Consider the following 19,052-nt stretch of genomic DNA (forward strand, 5'->3'; position numbering starts at 1 on the left):
AACACCCCACAAACTCATCACAATTAGTCGAGCCTGTTTTACGGCTCAAAACACACTTGCCCACCGGGCAAACGATCAACCCGGGGCGTTGTAATTGATTAGTTTTAATTGCCGATTCGTGCAAAACAGCGTCATCGCCAATGGCGGCTGTTTCTACCACGGCTTCGAGAAGGCTATAGAATTGTGGGCATTTTTCGCTAAAAATTCCGCACCGCTTAGTTTCCTGTAAATTACCGCGGAGGGTTTGTAGACTGACGGATGGAACGGTCAAGTGTTTCTCAATTACAATTCCACAATCGATCGATTGTTCGATTGTTCTCTTCCGACTCCGACAACTACAGTCGCTAAAGCCAAGTGCCTAGCCGCCGCTGCCGCTGCCTCTGACCAGTCAAGGATGATCGATACCGCGTTCTGACCTGCCGGGCCAACAGAGTAGTGCCCTTCGATTGCGTCGCAACGTGGTCACAAGTTTGCGAACTTTGTGTAACTTTACATAAACTGTGTCGGAATCAATGTCACTTCTTAATTAATAGAGTAACTGTTACGTAATCTGCATTTTAATTGGATATTTATAGGAAATACACACTTTTTTGTAATTTATTGTACGTTTAGCGGTCATACGCAGTTTTCAATGTGGTGCAAAGTGCCCTCACTTGTGCCAATGTTGTCACTTAAACTGTTATTAGCACACGTTCCCTCCCTCGACCGAATGGTTGAACCCTCTACGGGTAAGATTCATTCAATAAAATCGTTTGATTTTAATTTTTCAAACTTTTATGATTCTTAAAAATGTTCAATTTTGGCGCAGAGATTTTTTTGGGGATTTTTGGAAATATTCTGACCCATAATATATTCCGAATCTTGGAAGTTTTTCGTTGCATTTTGCCTTTTTGACAATATAAAAAAATAACAAAAATACTTTGTTTTGGATTCCGCTGGCAATAGTAGTTCATGCAACAAGCTGCAAAAAAGAAGTTTTTTTCAGCACGAGTCGTACATTTATAAATACGACGAGTTCTGAAAAATCAAGCTTTGAAAAAAAAACATTTAAAATTGGATTTTTAGTTAATCGTTTATTTTTCTGCTTAAATGCAATTTGCCGTCAAGATAAGTGCTTAAAATAAGTAGTTTCACAAAGGAATGGCACAAAAAAATATATATTTTTTTTTTTTGGGAGGGTGATCCAGCCGCACATCGTTGATGTCGAAACCTCTAAACTGGGCCCTCGTCCTGTCACGTCCGTCAGTAGTCTTGTCGTACATTACAACTAGAACCAGATCTGCCAATGAATTAGTACACTTCGACCAAATAAACACTGACGCTGTATGGATCTGACTCTAGAATAAATGCACAGTTGAGTGTTATTCATAAGTCCAAAATGTTCAATTATTCATATAAGTCCAAATATTCATTTGCGGATAACTACCTAACTTGAATTGAATACAAGATTTAAAGTAACCTATCCGAAAGTTACTCTTATCTCAAATCCCCGACATTTTAATTAATAGCCAAAAAATCTAGAACGTTTCTTTTAAAACCTGTCTGGCTTCTTTTAAAAACAGAAAAAAATAGATTAACAGTTGATATTTTACAAGTCGTGAATTGAAAAAAAAAAACGACCATTTGATCGTCAGAATTCCAGTAGATCCTCGATTCGCAACAATGATACTCATTATGACAAAGCCCAGGGAGGAATGGCACAAAAAAATATTGATGTCTTTTGTAGAATTATCTTGTTTTTGGAGACTAGATCGTCCAATTTCCAGTCCTGGGAAAAAAAATCCTCGGTAAAAATGCCGAAATTCCCGAAATCTAAACAGAAGTATAGATTTTATTATCTTTGTGGCACCAATGTCTTGAAAAAAAAATTATTGAATGAAAAAACTTAATTTGATTTACTTCAATTTAATTTACTGTTCATATTAAACAAAACAGCTTGTCTGAAAATTTATTTCAGATGAAAATATTTTTAAAGCATTTAAAACTGCACAGTAAAAAAATGTGTAAATTTGGAAGGTGTAATTTTGGAAGGTTGATTGTAATTTTACCTCAATTTAGACTGAAAAAGTGACATTACACCAGAAAAGTGGTAAAATTACACATTTTCAGATGTAAAATTACACCTTTTTTCTGACGATGATCGAAGCAATCTGTGCCTGTGGTCGGACGCATTTTTCGTTTGCTGTCATTTTCGACCTTCCGATAATTTTTAAATTTTATTTAAAATGAGTGAAATGAGTGAAATAAGTTAAAATAAGAAGATCTCGATACTTCTCGGGTGCCAGTCATTTACAGTGGAAGTGGTGGAACCAATTTGGAAGCTTTTTTTAATGGAACTTGAGAAATTTGGTCCTACGACAACGGAACAAGAAAGGCAGGCCGCAGGAACAACAATTGGGTCAAGTTCCTGCAACATAACATCCAGGACGGCGTTGGGGACGTGTTTGATGGCTGAGCCTTACCGAAAACAACGTCAATCAAGAATAACTGACGAAGGTAGGGGTGATGATCATCGTCCAAGCATTTCAAAGTCGTGTGGTGCTTGCTGTTTATCGTGCTGGATCAGGTCTACTGCCGGAAGTTCTGCTGATTAAGGCAGATTCAAGACAAGAACTCAAGAAATCTAAAGATTCATGTGGAACGTGGCGAAACGATTGGAGTGAAGCTGTTTTTGAAGATTGCGTGTTTTTGGTGAGAGCTTTCCATTATTTTTTTCAAATAACCCTTTCATCAATTCTAACATTCATACATTCCAATGAAGACAACTACGCCATTTTACTATATACGTGGTAGGGTGTTCCCTTGGTCGTTCGCTGTGAGTTGTGGATTGCCTGCTTCTCTAATGAAGGTTCGACTGAGGGGGCATGCTTATTAATTTCTCGTCGCTCCATACCCTCAGTGACGTGATGGGAGCAAGGGCGTCTATGCGAAGTGTCCCTACACCCGCTACAAATTTCCGGCGCTTGGGGAGGGAAGGGGGAACCCATTTTGATCTATGCGCCGGTATTAGTAGCACTAAAATTCGTGCAAAAAAACTTATGCACGTGGGTGTACAGATTACGGAGTAAAAGATGATCGAATTGTTCACCTAGCGCTCACATGTGTTCCAGGACCAAGTTGCCTGCGGGTATGGGGATCATACATACATACATACATACATAAAATTACACATTTTTTCTGACATAAAAGATGTAGCCCTTCCCAGATGTAATATTACCATGATTTTTATTACTGTGTTAAAATAAATTTCGTTTATTCGGTGCCCAAAGAATGCCAACATATTGTAACAACTCTTGCGCAAAATATTTGTGATTTTTGACAAGTTTTTGAAGTAAAAACAGCACGAGAAAATAAATTTTGAAGGAAAACTGAAATGATTTTCTATTTTGTTTATGAGCTGAAATCAGAAGAAGAGTTTTTTTAAAGGTCCTATAAACCAAATTTACAATTTTTGCTTTGCAAAAAAAATTAAAAATATGAATATTGAAATAACAAGCCATAGTTTCAACATTTGCATGGAAAAGTGTGTTTAATATGCATTTTACACTAGTTCAGTTGTTTAGCAATCATTAGTTTTCAAAATATGTATGTTTGATGAAAACAAAACTTTTAGCAACAACAAACTATTTGCGATACTAAACATCGAAAATTTTAAAAAATTCAATAGATTTTTTAATCAACCCAAACATTTAAGAAGTGATTATAAACGCAGGGGAATGCATTTTAAATTGATTACAGCTGAATGCGCTTAAATTTCCATTGAAAATTTGAAGTTTTTAGAAAAAAAATGTTTGCCCCCAGATTTTTCGAGCCAATTTTGAAGGAGGGGGGAGACAAAAACTTTAAATAAAATTTGTACCAGCCTTATTGATGACGAATGCGTTTTTAAAGCAGATAAACAATAATTGATCCTCACACTTATTTTTATCGTAAAAAAAATGCATTCCTGATTTCTACAAATTTATTTGCAAAATATTGATCTGTACCAGGATCAGAACAATTTTCAATCATTTTCAAATTTCCCGGGAATGTACAGGATTTCTCGGGATTTTTGTAACCCCGGGAAAATAGACACTCTGTTTGAGACCAACTTATTTTTTTCTGCTGATTCACTTTAAGAGCGAGTCCACGAACAGGGCATACCCCTTTGTATGGGACGTCGTTTGGACCTCACCAATCTGCCTGAAATTTTCAGGGGTTGTTTGTACATATGAAACTAGCATCTGGCCAAAATATGAGCACTCTAGGTCAACGGGAAGTGGGGCAAATCGGGACACAATGTTTGAAGGTTCAAAAACGTCAAAAATCTTAAAAGGGCTATAACTTTGGCAAAATTCAATTCAATTTCAAAATTCAAAATGCATCTGAAAGGGCTTAAAAAATGCAACAAAATGCAGGGTAGAGCATCCTAATTGGTTAAATCTAAAGGGAGTTATTGGCATTTTAGTGAAAAAATAGCATAATTTTAAAACTCAAATAAAAAAGTGTTCCATCCAGATATCAACTCGGTTCAACCTGCAGCTTGTAGGGGACATCTGGGACTACCATCTGAGACTGAGAACGCTTTGGGTAAGGCAGTTTAACATATTAAATAGACACTTTTACTTTTAGTGAATTTTTTGGTTGTAAATTTTTGCTCGGGGGACCCCTTAGATCAAATTTTCCGGTGATAATTTTGTCATATTCGTGTTCCTGAGACAATTTCACAATAGAAACATACACAAAAATGTTTATTTTTATCCATTTAAAAAATAAAAGTTAAAAAAATTAAAAAGCTGCTTTTTTTCTGGTGTCATCTAGTATCCTTGGAAACAAACTTGATTTTCAATAAATGTGAATCAAAGATTTTTTTTAACATTCATTTTTTAAAGGGTTAAAATGGATGAAAATAAACATTTTTGTGTATGTTTCTATTGTGAAATTGTCTCAGGAACACGAATATGACAAAATTATCACCGGAAAATTTGATCTAAGGGGTCCCCCGAGCAAAAATTTACAACCAAAAAATTCACTAAAAGTAAAAGTGTCTATTTAATATGTTAAACTGCCTTACCCAAAGCATTCTCAGTCTCAGATGGTAGTCCCAGATGTCCCCTACAAGCTGCAGGTTGAACCGAGTTGATATCTGGATGGAACACTTTTTTATTTGAGTTTTAAAATTATGCTATTTTTTCACTAAAATGCCAATAACTCCCTTTAGATTTAACCAATTAGGATGCTCTACCCTGCATTTTGTTGCATTTTTTAAGCCCTTTCAGATGCATTTTGAATTTTGAAATTAAATTGAATTTTGCCAAAGTTATAGCCTTTTTAAGATTTTTGACGTTTTTGAACCTTCAAACATTGTGTCCCGATTTGCCCCACTTCCCGTTGACCTAGAGTGCTCATATTTTGGCCAGATGCTTATTTCATATGTACAAACAACCCCTGAAAATTTCAGGCAGATTGGTGAGGTCGATGCGAGATGGGTATGCTTTGCTCGTGGACTCGCTCTTAAAACAGAACAAAATGGATTGAAAACGTATTATTTGACTTTTTCAAATGTCAATTCCAACTTTTAAATTTTAAAAGTATTTATATGCCTAATGAGAAAGTATTATTTTTTGACATTGAAAAACGGATCAATAGTTTCTAAGGTATAATTTTCTCAACTATTTGAACTGAATACGGTGCCCTTTATCAAAATATCGCTAAATAATTTGTGACTGCCAATTCGATTTGGTTTGTGGAAAAATGATGCTCAGAATGAAGTTATCGATATATCAATGATTAAAAATATTATTTAACTTTTGGCTGAAGATATAAAAAAAATATGAAGACCATTTTAAAAATGCTTTTTAAAGGAAAATACATCAAATTAATAGCTTTGTCATGTCATTTAAAGGAAGCAATTTAATATTCAAAATATAAAAAAAGCTATTTTAATTTTTTTATATCCTGTCTAAACATGTAGCTAATTTTCACACTGGGAATTATCACGCATTTTCACATGCGGTTTAATGAGTTTTAAAGGAGAAGGTTGTGGTTATGATACGGATTACATATATCCTTGGCGGTCAATATCAACATAAGTAACTTCCCATCTACATGTGGTTCAGACACTTCAACCGAGTCGAAATACCACAAATAGCTCACGGTTTCATCAAAGTTGGCTTTTCGGATTTTTGCCTCGTTGCAAAAGTGGTCAATAAAATGTGCAAGGTGATGATGACGATTCGGAAAAAAACGAGAAGATTGAGCAAGTTTTGGGGGATTTCCTGATGTGATTTTGTGAGGTGTGACTTTACCCCTGCAACTGGATGAGGAGTATTGTTGTTTCACTAGCAGAATGCAAGGGGAATCTATTAGATGAGTGGTGATAATGGAACAGTAGTACAAAAACAGGTTCTGCAGTGTAGTTTAAACGACGTCGTAATTCAACAATCTGATTGAAAATTTATTGATAATGAAGAATTAAATCGGAATACCTTCAAATACAAAAACTATTCTATTTTCAACATTTTAATTTCAATTTACTAAGCATTACTTTTTTTTCAATTTCAGATGGCGCGGTAGTGTCTACAAAGCAATCTGGCGTGAGCTGCTCGCATATCTGTGCGTATACTACACACTAAATTTGACCTACCGATACGGTCTCAGTGAAGAGGGCAGAAGGTAAGCATCTGGTTAAACCCAATTCATCATCATTCATCAAGCTAATGTCATCATCGTTATCGACCCCATTAATCATCCGAAGCCATATAGTTAGACAAATCACCACATTGCAAAAAAAGAGGAAAATCACACATGTCTTGACCTTTTTTTTAATTCTATCTTGACTCAAAATCACCATGATCAAGTCTAAATTCCGCACAATCACCGATCACTCACGACATCGCCACACATCCGGTTGCCCAATTTATCAATCAAACACTTTAAATTACGCCAACATTATACGTATCCGTTGCATTGGTCATTTCAAGCTAAACTAACATTTTAAAAAGGTGTAGAGGAATCATTCGTTTGAAATAATTTTTATTTTTACTACCATTCTCAATGTTACTCAATAGCATCGAGTGACACAATTCCTTGTCTGTTTGTTATTTGACCCATTCATGAATTCTGATGCATGTTTTTTTGTTGTCCCTCTCTTTATTTCTGCAGAGTGTTTGAGCGGATACGCAACTACTGCGGCCAGCAGCGGGAAAATGTGCCACTTTCCTTCGTGCTGGGCTTCTACGTCAGTCTGGTGGTCAAACGGTGGTGGGAACAGTACCGGCTGCTGCCGTGGCCCGACACGCTCGCCCTCTTCGTCAGCGCCGCCATCCAGGGCCATGTAGGTATTCGTTTACTATAGTGAGAGAATCATCAGCATCATCGTTACCGATGGGACGCAAATGAGTCGTGTTCTTCATCAATATGATTACGATCGTAATATTCAAATAACCAGTCTAAACAACTGATCTAGAAATTCGAAAAATCCACGTGGTTTGTGAATGGCCTCTTATAAAAGTTTTGAATCCAAGAAAAAGTAGAATTTTCTGAAAGCTTTTTAATGCTGTCAATTATCCGAAGTTGCGAAGTTTTTTTTTTAACTTCGGATAATCGAATTACAATTGAGCAGTTCTCTCAGATTTCGGTCATTCGATTCTTTTTTGTATTTTTTAATCCGACTGAAACTTTTTTGGTGCCTTCGGTATGCCCAAAGAAGCCATTTTGCATCATTAGTTTGTCCATATAATTTTCCATACAAATTTGTCAGCTGTCCATACAAAAATGATGTATGAAAATTCAAAAATCTGTATCTTTTGAAGGAATTTTTTGATCGATTTGGTGTCTTCGGCAAAGTTGTAGGTATGGATATGGACTACACTGAAAAAAAATGGTACACGGTAAAAAAAATTTGGTGATTTTTTAATTAACTTTTTGTCACTAAAACTTAATTTGCAAAAAAACATTCTTTTTATTTTTTTTTATTTTTTTATATGTTTTAGAGGACATCAAATGCCAACTTTTCAGAAATTTCCAGGTTGTGCAAAAAATCATTGACCGAGTTATGAATTTTTTTATCAATACTATTTTTTCAAAAAATCGAAATATTTGTCGCAAAATTTTTTCAACTTCATTTTTCGATGTAAAATCGAATTTGCAATCAAAAAGTACTTCAGAGAAATTTTGATAAAGTGCACCGTTTTCAAGTTAAAGCCATTTTTAGGTAACTTTTTTGAAATAAGTCGCAGTTTTTCATTTTTTTAAATTAGTGCACATGTTTGCCAACTTTTGAAAAAAAAATTTTTGAAAGGCTGAGAAAATTCTCTATATTTTGCTTTTTTGAACTTTGTTGATACGACTCTTAGTTGCTGAAATATTGCCATGCAAATGTTTAAAAACAGGAAAATTGATGTTTTCTAAGTCTCACCCAAACAACCCACCATTTTCTAACGCCGATATCTCAGCAACTAATGGTCCGATTTACAATGTTAAAATATGAAACACGGTCAAAGATTTTTTGCACACCCTGGAAATTTCTGAAAAGTTGGCATTTGATGTCATCTAAAACATATCAAAAAATAAAAAAATGTTTTTTTGCAAATCAAGTTTTAGTGACAAAAAGTTAAATAAAAAATCAACAAAACAATGTTTACCGTGTATCATTTTTTTTCAGTGTAGTCCGTATCCATACCTACAACTTTGCCGAAGACACCAAATCGATCAAAAAATTCCTTCTAAAGATACAACCTTCAAAAGATACAGATTTTTGCATTTTCATGCATCGTTTTTGTATGGACAGCTGCCAAATTTGTATGGAAAATTATATGGACAAACTAATGATGCAAAATGGCTTCTTTGGGCATACCGAAGGCACCAAAAAAGTTTCAGTCGGATTAAAAAATACAAAAAATAAAATTCTGAAAAAAGACCGATTTCGTAGAGAATTGCTCAATTTTCTTTTATTTTTTCAGCGACACCAAATCAGTCAAATTTGAGTGGTTGATTGCCAGTTACTCTAACAACTGAATATTTGCAATATTCTCCACCGCCATATTGGATTATATGTCCCAGCTCACTTAAAAGCATTTATTGGTAAATACTTGAGCTCAAGTACTCAAAATAAGACAATAATGCTTTTGGCCAAAAGATTTGTTTGGTTATGCCTTGACAACAATTAAACACAAAAAATCACATGAAAAAATAACAAAAAAAATGAATTTAAAAAAAGTGTCGCCTTTCTCAATGTTAACGAAAAATCAAGATTTTTTCGAAAAAATTGCAAAACTGCTGAAAGAAATTTGTTTATCTTGTATTACATGTAATGCTGAGAAAATTCTCTATATTTTGCTGTTTTGAACTTTGTTGATACGACCTTTAGTTGCTGAGATATTGCCATGCAAAGGTTTAAAAACAGGAAAATTGATGTTTTCTAAGTCTCACCCAAAAACCCACCATTTTCTAACGTCGATGTATCAGCAACTAATGGTCCGATGTACAATGTTAAAATATGAAACATTCGTGAAATTTTTCGATTTTTTCGAAAACAATATTTTCAAAATTTTCAAATCAAGACTAACATTTCAAAAGGGCCAAACATTCAATATTACGTCCTTTTGAAATGTTAGTCTTGATTTAAAATTTCAAAAATGTCAGCATTACAAAAATATTTTTTTCAAATGTGGGCAAACATGGGCACTAATTTAAAAAAAATATAACTGCGACTTTTTTCAAAAAAGTTACCTAAAAATGCCATAACTTGAAAACGGTGCACATTATCAAAATTTCACTAAAGTACTTTTTGATTGCGATTTTTTTGCGACCAATATTTCGATTTTTTGAAAAAATCAGTATTGATTCAAAAATTCATAACTCGGTCAAAGTTTTTTTTGCACAACCTGGAAATTTCTGAAAAGTTGGCATTTTTCCCCTAAAACATATCAAAAAATTAAAATAGTGTTTTTTTTGCAAATCAAGTTTTAGTGAAAAAAATTTAACGTGCATCATTTTTTTCAGTGTAGTCCTTATCCATACTACAACTTTGCCGAAGACACCAAATCGATAAAAAAAATTCTTCAAAAGATACAGATTTTTGAATTTTCGTACATCATTTTGGTATGGACAGCTGCCAAATTTGTATGGAAAATTATATGGACAAACTAATGATGCAAAATGGCTCCTTTGGGCATACGGAAGGCACCAAAAAAGTTTCAGACTGATAAAAAAAAATACAAAAAAAATCGAATGAATGTAACGTCATGATTCGAAATGCGGACACTTAGTAGCATATCATTTTTGTTATAGCTGGCAAAAAATCATGTAATAAGTTGGAAATGTAGAAATATCATAAGGATGTAGTATAAACAGTCAGTTTCAAGAAAATGCATGCAAAATATGTCTTTTCTAACAATTTTTCATCAGAATTTTAAAATTAAAATGATTTGTTGTGCTTCGAATCCCGGACACTGATAAAAGCTGATTCGAAATCCGGACACTTTTGCTTCGAATTCCAGACACTCGCTTTTACTTATGAATCGCACAAATTTGGACTGAAATGTTAGTGAATGGCATTCTTTAGGTCTCAAATAAGCTGTTAACATCAAAACAATCGATAGTTTATATAAACATTTGCTAGAATTTAAGGAAATCGAAACCATAAATTTCTGCTTTGCCTTCCCGGTGCTTCGGACGCCTATGAAATATTTCAAGTGAAATGTTTCGCATTTTTGGTAAACCTATAATTTTATTGTATTTAATTGTTTTGGCATTAACTACAGCGTTCAAACAAACTAAAAATGAAGGTTGATGTTGGAATTCATCAAATAATACAGTTTTGACATCCATAATGCGAACTTATATCCAAATAATTGATAAAACAAGATGAAGTATCCGGGTTTTGAAGCGTCCGGGAATTCGAATCATGACGTTATAGAAAAACTAACTTAATCCACCTATGTGGTTGGTGCCTTCCTCACTTTTTACCAACAATGGGTAATATGAGCGGTTTGGACACATACTTCAGCTATTTTTTTAGACATTGTTGGAATTCGAGCGAGAAGAAGGAAAGCATTTCTCGCTCGCGAACGAGGGAGAGAACTTGTAGTACATTTCTCTTCTCGCTCGCGCTCGCATTTTCGTTCGCGTTCTCGCTCTCGCCGCGAGCGCTCGCGAGCGCCTCGTGCTAGCCGTTTGCCCCAAGCTAGCAATTTGTTTATCAGGCTTATGAATACGAACCAGGCGATGGTATAGAGGTGTAACTTCAATCGCTGAGGTTTTTTTGTTCGTTTCTAAAACGTTCAACTTCTCGCGAACGGGCAATTCTGGCTCGCGAGAAAGCCCGTTCGCGAGCGGAGGAGAGCACGGGCAATTGGTGAGTTTCTCTCGGCAGCTCGAGACTCGCGGCGAGAACTCGAGAGAGAGAAAATTTTCTCGCGAGAGCTCGATAATACCAACACTGTTTTTAGATCCAGAAAAATAAGTATATAGATATAACTTAAGTGGTAATAACTCGATACAGGGTTGCCAGTTCTTCAATGTTGTGGACTCGTTGGAAAGATCTATTGATTACATAACCAACGATGGCTCCGGACATCGTTTACATACTTTTAAGTGAGATCCAGCATCAAAAAAGTACAAATATATCACTTAAGCGGTCATAACTCGAGACAGGGTTGCCAGATCTTCAATGTTGTGGACTCGTTAGAAAGGTCTTTCAATTACCTAACCAACGATGGGTCGGATGATGGATCCGGACATCGTTTACATACATTTAAGTGAGATCCGGCATCAAAAAGTACAAATATATCACTTAAGCGGTCATAACTCGAGACAGGGTTGCCAGATCTGCAATGTTGTGGACTCGTTGAAAGTCTTTCAATTACCTAACCAACGATGGGTCGGATGATGGATCCGGACATCGTTTACATACATTTAAGTGAGATCCGGCATCAAAAAAGTACAAATATATCACTTAAGTGGTCATAACTCGAGACAGGGTTGCCAGATCTTCAATGTTGTGGACTCGTTGGAAAGGTCTTTCAATTACCTAACCAACGATGGGTCGGATGATGGATCCGGACATCGTTTACATACATTTTAGTGAGATCCGGCATCAAAAAAGTACAAATATATCACTTAAGCGGTCATAACTCGAGACAGGGTTGCCAGATCTTCAATGTTGTGGACTCGTTAGAAAGGTCTTTCAATTACCTAACCAACGATGGGTCGGATGATGGATCCGGACATCGTTTACATACATTTAAGTGAGATCCGGCATCAAAAAGTACAAATATATCACTTAAGCGGTCATAACTCGAGACAGGGTTGCCAGATCTTCAATGTTGTGGACTCGTTGGAAAGGTCTTTCAATTACCTAACCAACGATGGGTCGAATGATGGATCCGGACATCGTTTACATACATTTAAGTGAGATCCGGCATCAAAAAGTACAAATATATCACTTAAGCGGTCATAACTCGAGACAGGGTTGCCAGATCTTCAATGTTGTGGACTCGTTAGAAAGGTCTTTCAATTACCTAACCAACGATGGGTCGGATGATGGATCCGGACATCGTTTACATACATTTAAGTGAGATCCGGCATCAAAAAAGTACAAATATATCACTTAAGTGGTCATAACTCGAGACAGGGTTGCCAGATCTTCAATGTTGTGGACTCGTTAGAAAGGTCTTTCAATTACCTAACCAACGATGGGTCGGATGATGGATCCGGACATCGTTTATATACATTTAAGTGAGATCCGGCATCAAAAAAGTACAAATATATCACTTAAGCGGTCATAACTCGAGACAGGGTTGCCAGATCTTCAATGTTGTGGACTCGTTAGAAAGGTCTTTCAATTACCTAACCAACGATGGGTCGGATGATGGATCCGGACATCGTTTACATACATTTAAGTGAGATCCGGCATCAAAAAGTACAAATATATCACTTAAGCGGTCATAACTCGAGACAGGGTTGCCAGATCTTCAATGTTGTGGACTCGTTGGAAAGGTCTTTCAATTACCTAACCAACGATGGGTCGGATGATGGATCCGGACATCGTTTACATACATTTAAGTGAGATCCGGCATCAAAAAAGTACAAATATATCACTTAAGTGGTCATAACTCGAGACAGGGTTGCCAGATCTGCAATGTTGTGGACTCGTTGGAAAGGTCTTTCAATTACCTAACCAACGATGGGTCGGATGATGGATCCGGACATCGTTTACATACATTTAAGTGAGATCCGGCATCAAAAAGTACAAATATATCACTTAAGCGGTCATAACTCGAGACAGGGTTGCCAGATCTTCAATGTTGTGGACTCGTTGGAAAGGTCTTTCAATTACCTAACCAACGATGGGTCGGATGATGGATCCAGACATCGTTTACATACATTTAAGTGAGATCCGGCATCAAAAAAGTACAAATATATCACTTAAGCGGTCATAACTCGAGACAGGGTTGCCAGATCTTCAATGTTGTGGACTCGTTGGAAAGGTCTTTCAATTACCTAACCAACGATGGGTCGAATGATGGATCCGGACATCGTTTACATACATTTTAGTGAGATCCGGCATCAAAAAAGTACAAATATATCACTTAAGCGGTCATAACTCGAGACAGGGTTGCCAGATCTGCAATGTTGTGGACTCGTTGGAAAGGTCTTTCGATTACCTAACCAACGATGGGTCGAATGATGGATCCGGACATCGTTTACATACATTTAAGTGAGATCCGGCATCAAAAAAGTACAAATATATCACTTAAGCGGTCATAACTCGAGACAGGGTTGCCAGATCTTCAATGTTGTGGACTCGTTGGAAAGGTCTTTCAATTACCTAACGAACGATGGGTCGGATGATGGATCCGGACATCGTTTACATACATTTAAGTGAGATCCGGCATCAAAAAAGTACAAATATATCACTTAAGCGGTCATAACTCGAGACAGGGTTGCCAGATCTTCAATGTTGTGGACTCGTTGGAAAGGTCTTTCAATTACCTAACCAACGATGGGTCGGATGATGGATCCGGACATCGTTTACATACATTTAAGTGAGATCCGGCATCAAAAAGTACAAATATATCACTTAAGCGGTCATAACTCGAGACAGGGTTGCCAGATCTGCAATGTTGTGGACTCGTTGGAAAGGTCTTTCAAACTTAACGAATGATGGAACGGATGATGGATCCGGACATCGTTTACATACATTTAAGTGAGATCCGGCATCAAAAAAGTACAAATATATCACTTAAGCGGTCATAACTCGAGACAGGGTTGCCAGATCTTCAATGTTGTGGACTCGTTGGAAAGGTCTTTCAATTACCTAACGAACGATGGGTCGGATGATGGATCCGGACATCGTTTACATACATTTAAGTGAGATCCGGCATCAAAAAAGTACAAATATATCACTTAAGCGGTCATAACTCGAGACAGGGTTGCCAGATCTTCAATGTTGTGGACTCGTTGGAAAGGTCTTTCAATTACCTAACCAACGATGGGTCGAATGATGGATCCGGACATCGTTTACATACATTTTAGTGAGATCCGGCATCAAAAAAGTACAAATATATCACTTAAGCGGTCATAACTCGAGACAGGGTTGCCAGATCTGCAATGTTGTGGACTCGTTGGAAAGGTCTTTCAATTACCTAACCAACGATGGGTCGAATGATGGATCCGGACATCGTTTACATACATTTAAGTGAGATCCGGCATCAAAAAAGTACAAATATATCACTTAAGCGGTCATAACTCGAGACAGGGTTGCCAGATCTTCAATGTTGTGGACTCGTTGGAAAGGTCTTTCAATTACCTAACGAACGATGGGTCGGATGATGGATCCGGACATCGTTTACATACATTTTAGTGAGATCCGGCATCAAAAAAGTACAAATATATCACTTAAGTGGTCATAACTCGAGACAGGGTTGCCAGATCTTCAATGTTGTGGACTCGTTGGAAAGGTCTTTCAATTACCTAACCAACGATGGGTCGGATGATGGATCCGGACATCGTTTACATGCATATAAATGAGATCCGGATATATGTGAAAACACATTTTTATACATAACTTTTGAACTACTTATCGAAACTTCAAACAATTCAATAGCGATGTATGGGACCCTAAACCAAGTCGAATGCATTTGGTTTGGTCAAAATCGGTTCAGCCAGTGCTGAGAAAACTCAGTGAGAATTTTAGTCACATACATACATACACACACATACACACACACATACACACACACATACACACACACATACACACACACAGACATTTGTTCAGTTTTCGATTCTGAGTCGATATGTATACATGAAAGTGGGTCTTGGAGCTTTTAATAAAAAGTTCATTTTTAGAGCAGGATTATAGCCTTACCTCAGTGAGGAAGGCAAAAAGGAAGAACATTGCAATTACTTTAAACTATGTATGAGAGTAACTTCAATGCAACAAAAGCAACGAACTATTCCATACTAATATTAAGAATGAAAAATACATTATTCCCCGGCAGTCTGACCTTATCAGAAGACATGCTACACAATAAATTAACGCCCAGGAAAAGCTAACTCAATTAGCTTATTAGCAAACAAGCCTCCGTATCTTCCCATCTCGAATTAATTTACAAACTCGTTTCTCCCTCAACCACAGGATGAAACCGGCCGGTTGATGCGCCGAAACATCATGCGCTACATGGTGCTGGCGTACGTCATCACGCTGCAAAAGATTTCCCTCCGTGTAAAGCGACGCTTCCCAACGTGGCAACACCTGGTGGACGCCGGTCTGATGTTGGAGAGCGAGCGCAAGATCTTCGAGATCATGGACTCCAAGAGCCCGATGTCCAAGTACTGGATGCCGCTGGTTTGGGCGACCAACATTATCAACCGGGCCCGAAAGGAGGAGCTCATTCCGTCGGATCACATCGTGCAGACACTGCTGATGGAGCTGTCGGACATCCGTCGACGGTTGGGTGGCCTCATCGGGTACGATACGGTGTGCGTTCCGTTGGTGTACACCCAGGTGGTGACGCTGGTGCTGTATTCCTACTTTACGGCGGCCATCATGGGCAGCCAGATGATTCCGACGTACGACGAGAAGACCAACTCGTACATGGAGTTGGACGTTTATTTCCCGTTGTTCACGGCGTTGCAGTTCGTGTTCTACGTCGGTTGGCTTAAGGTTGCCGAAGTGTTGATTAATCCGTTCGGGGAGGACGATGACGATATTGAGTTGAACTGGCTGATAGATCGGCACATCAAGGCGTCATACATGATCGTGGACGAGATGCACGACGAACATCCGGAGCTGCTCAAGGATCAGTACTGGGAGGAGGTCGTACCGAAGGACCTGCCGTACACGGTTGCGAGCGAGCACTACCGAAGGGAGGAGCCCAAGGGTTCGGCGGAGCATTACGTCGTGAAGGAGTCCGAGGCGGTGTACGCGAACATTGGCGGTGGAAAGCGGGTCGTGAACGATGAGGTGTACGCGGATTATGTGAGTAGTTGATGTTTGATTGTTGGATTCGCTCAACGTCTGACCTTTTTCCCTCTTCTAATCAACAGGAAAGCGTCGACACACCGATGGCCGAACGCCGCAAGGGCTGGTTCGGCCGGCAAATCACCCGCATTTCGATGCGCAGCTCGTCAACGGCGTACTCCTCCGGGGGTCTGTTCACGCGCAACCGGCAAAATTCGGTCTACTCTAGTCCCGAGGCGGGCATGACCCAGCCCATCACCGGTCCCGGCAGCGGCGGCCCACCCATGCAGAAGGTCAGCATTTACGACAAGTTTCTGAACCGGAAGTCCGGTCGACATCCGCGTCAAATCGTGAAACAAAGTGAGTTGATCAAGGTTTGATAGCAGGAGTGCAAGCTAACTTCCTATGTTTCAATCAGGTTCTAAACTCAGCCTAAACGGCTCCGTGAATTCCAATGTGCCACCGAGGGCTCGGCCTCGCATTCCCACGCCGGATGTCAGCAAGGACAGCAAGGTCCACCCGCTGGCCGGCGTAACGATCAACTCGGCGCAGCTCGAGCGGACAGCGAACATTGCGTCTGGCGTGGCGCTGATGGCCACTCAGGTAAGCTGCCAACACTCAACTCCACTAAATCCATAACCCCTAACCAAAATCCCTCACCTCCACCAGCTGGCCAACAATCCGTCCATTTATCCGGCGTCGACAAAGGCGGGCTCCGCCGGTCCTGGATCGACCCTCGGCAACAGTGACCTGCCGGTGGTGGGAACGCTGCTGCTCGCCCCCATCAAGGAGCTGGACTCCAACTCGGTCAACAATACTCTGCACGCGGGCCACTCGGCGACGGCAGCCCTGGCCAAGTCCATCCTGCCGTCGAGCATCAAAAGTTCCGGTAAGTTTGTGTTTTTTAATTTTTCGTGAAAATTCTAACCATGATAACCATTCTAACCAACTTTGTTCTAATGGATAATAATCCTGGGTTCATTATTCGAACCGAGATGAAAAGGTGAATAAAATCAATTTGTAGAGTCGCAACCGGGACTCCGTGAGACACGACATTCCGGACGCAGCACCACCGCTGCCGATCATTAAACTCTCAACCACCCATTGACCTCATGTTCGCTCCCGTCGTGTCCTGTTCCAGAATCCGCCAACCGGATCCAGCACAATTCAATCACACTCACACTTCCGCACCAAACGTTCACTCTCAACTGTCCACAGCGTAAACATAAACACGCGCCTCATTTCATTCGCTGTCAAAATCAAGTACACGCTTTTGTTAAAATAAGTCTGTTTCAGGTTATTTTTACCCTAAGCACCCTATCACCCTAAACCTACACAATTAATTTTTTTTGGGAATTTACTCTGAAGAAAATAATATTCTTTTAATGGAGACGCATTGTATTCAACCTAAAATTATTACAATTTCCATTTTCTTCCCCTCTACTCACAGCATTCGGCAAGGACGGCTCGCCGACCCCACTCGAGCTGGCCCTCGCCAACGGCTCAAGCCTGGGCAAGTCAGGCTCCGGCCTCGGCGGCAACCGAGTCATCGTACTTCCAGCCGCCACCGACAACGTCGACAACGGTTCCAGCACCGGAAGCGGCGGTGCCCTCGTTCCGGTCAGCACCACGTCCGATGCCATCCCGCTAGCGATAACCTCCATTCCGTTGACGTTCACCGTGACCCCGGTAACGACGACCATCAACACGGGCTCGACCGGAACCTTCATCACGGAGCTGCCCTGCGATGGTGACGAGGCCGTCGTCAGCACGGCCGTCACGGTCAACAACGAGAAGCAGAGGAATGGTGGCGGCGGCGGAACGGCGGCTCCGTCCGAAACCTCGTCATCCGCGGCGTCCACACTCAGCAAACGGAAGCCAAAGCATAGCGAGGTGTACGTTTGAAGCGATTGTACGGAGGAAATTGTAGAATTTCAGTGATATAGTCGAAAATAACGAAACAGTATCAGAGAAAAGCATTGAAATTTAGAGACGAAACTTTGGTGACTTTAGTGCGAAAAATATCAGCAAAAGGTGTTTTTAACTAGAACTATTGAGGAAAAATAATAGCATTTCTGTTTGAAGTTGTGAGAGAGAGAGTATTAGAATATTTTAAATGTTGTGTAAATAGGAAGAGAAAGTGAATACAATTGTTTTTAAACCTTTTACTTTTATGCAAAATGTGCAAGTCGAACCCCTATTTTGACCAAACCTACTACACACAGTCTATTATTATTACTACCCTAGAGCAAGCATAAGGCAGGAGAAAACAACACGTGATCACAGTTGTACGAAGCCGAAAAGCAAACAATAAACGACGACGAGAATGTTTTATTCAAAAGAATGTGTCTAGCGTTTTATTTGATGTATTCCGAAAAACTGGTTCACAGTACAAACTAAACAACTGGTGTTTACGGCGAAAATTTAAAAAAAACATAAAATTAATAAGAAAAAAATATTTAAAAAAACGCAATAATTGAACAAATTTAAAAAAAAACAGAAAAGTCAAAATATTTAAAACATTAAATAAACAAATTTCAAATTAAATCAAAAAATAAAAATAATAAATCAAAGAAATCGTAAAAATCCTTTTCTTTATTTA

At 38.8% G+C, this 19,052-nt stretch overlaps 1 protein-coding gene across 1 annotated transcript in view; it reads left to right on the plus strand.

The window, feature by feature from the left end:
* The window catches only part of LOC120412592 (bestrophin-2), a 53,424-nt gene extending 34,630 nt beyond the window's left edge, over positions 1-18,794 (plus strand). Inside the window, exons 3-9 of the mRNA XM_039573122.2 lie at positions 6,544-6,654; positions 7,144-7,315; positions 15,626-16,468; positions 16,537-16,810; positions 16,869-17,053; positions 17,120-17,339; positions 17,901-18,794. Coding sequence (XP_039429056.1) covers positions 6,544-6,654; positions 7,144-7,315; positions 15,626-16,468; positions 16,537-16,810; positions 16,869-17,053; positions 17,120-17,339; positions 17,901-18,355 — 2,260 coding nt within the window. The 3' untranslated portion in view covers positions 18,356-18,794. The remainder of the gene's footprint in view (positions 1-6,543; positions 6,655-7,143; positions 7,316-15,625; positions 16,469-16,536; positions 16,811-16,868; positions 17,054-17,119; positions 17,340-17,900) is intronic.
* Positions 18,795-19,052: the final 258 nt, after the last annotated feature.

Source organism: Culex pipiens, chromosome 3 (assembly GCF_016801865.2).
Source record: "Culex pipiens pallens isolate TS chromosome 3, TS_CPP_V2, whole genome shotgun sequence".
Taxonomy (NCBI): Eukaryota; Metazoa; Arthropoda; class Insecta; order Diptera; family Culicidae; genus Culex; species Culex pipiens.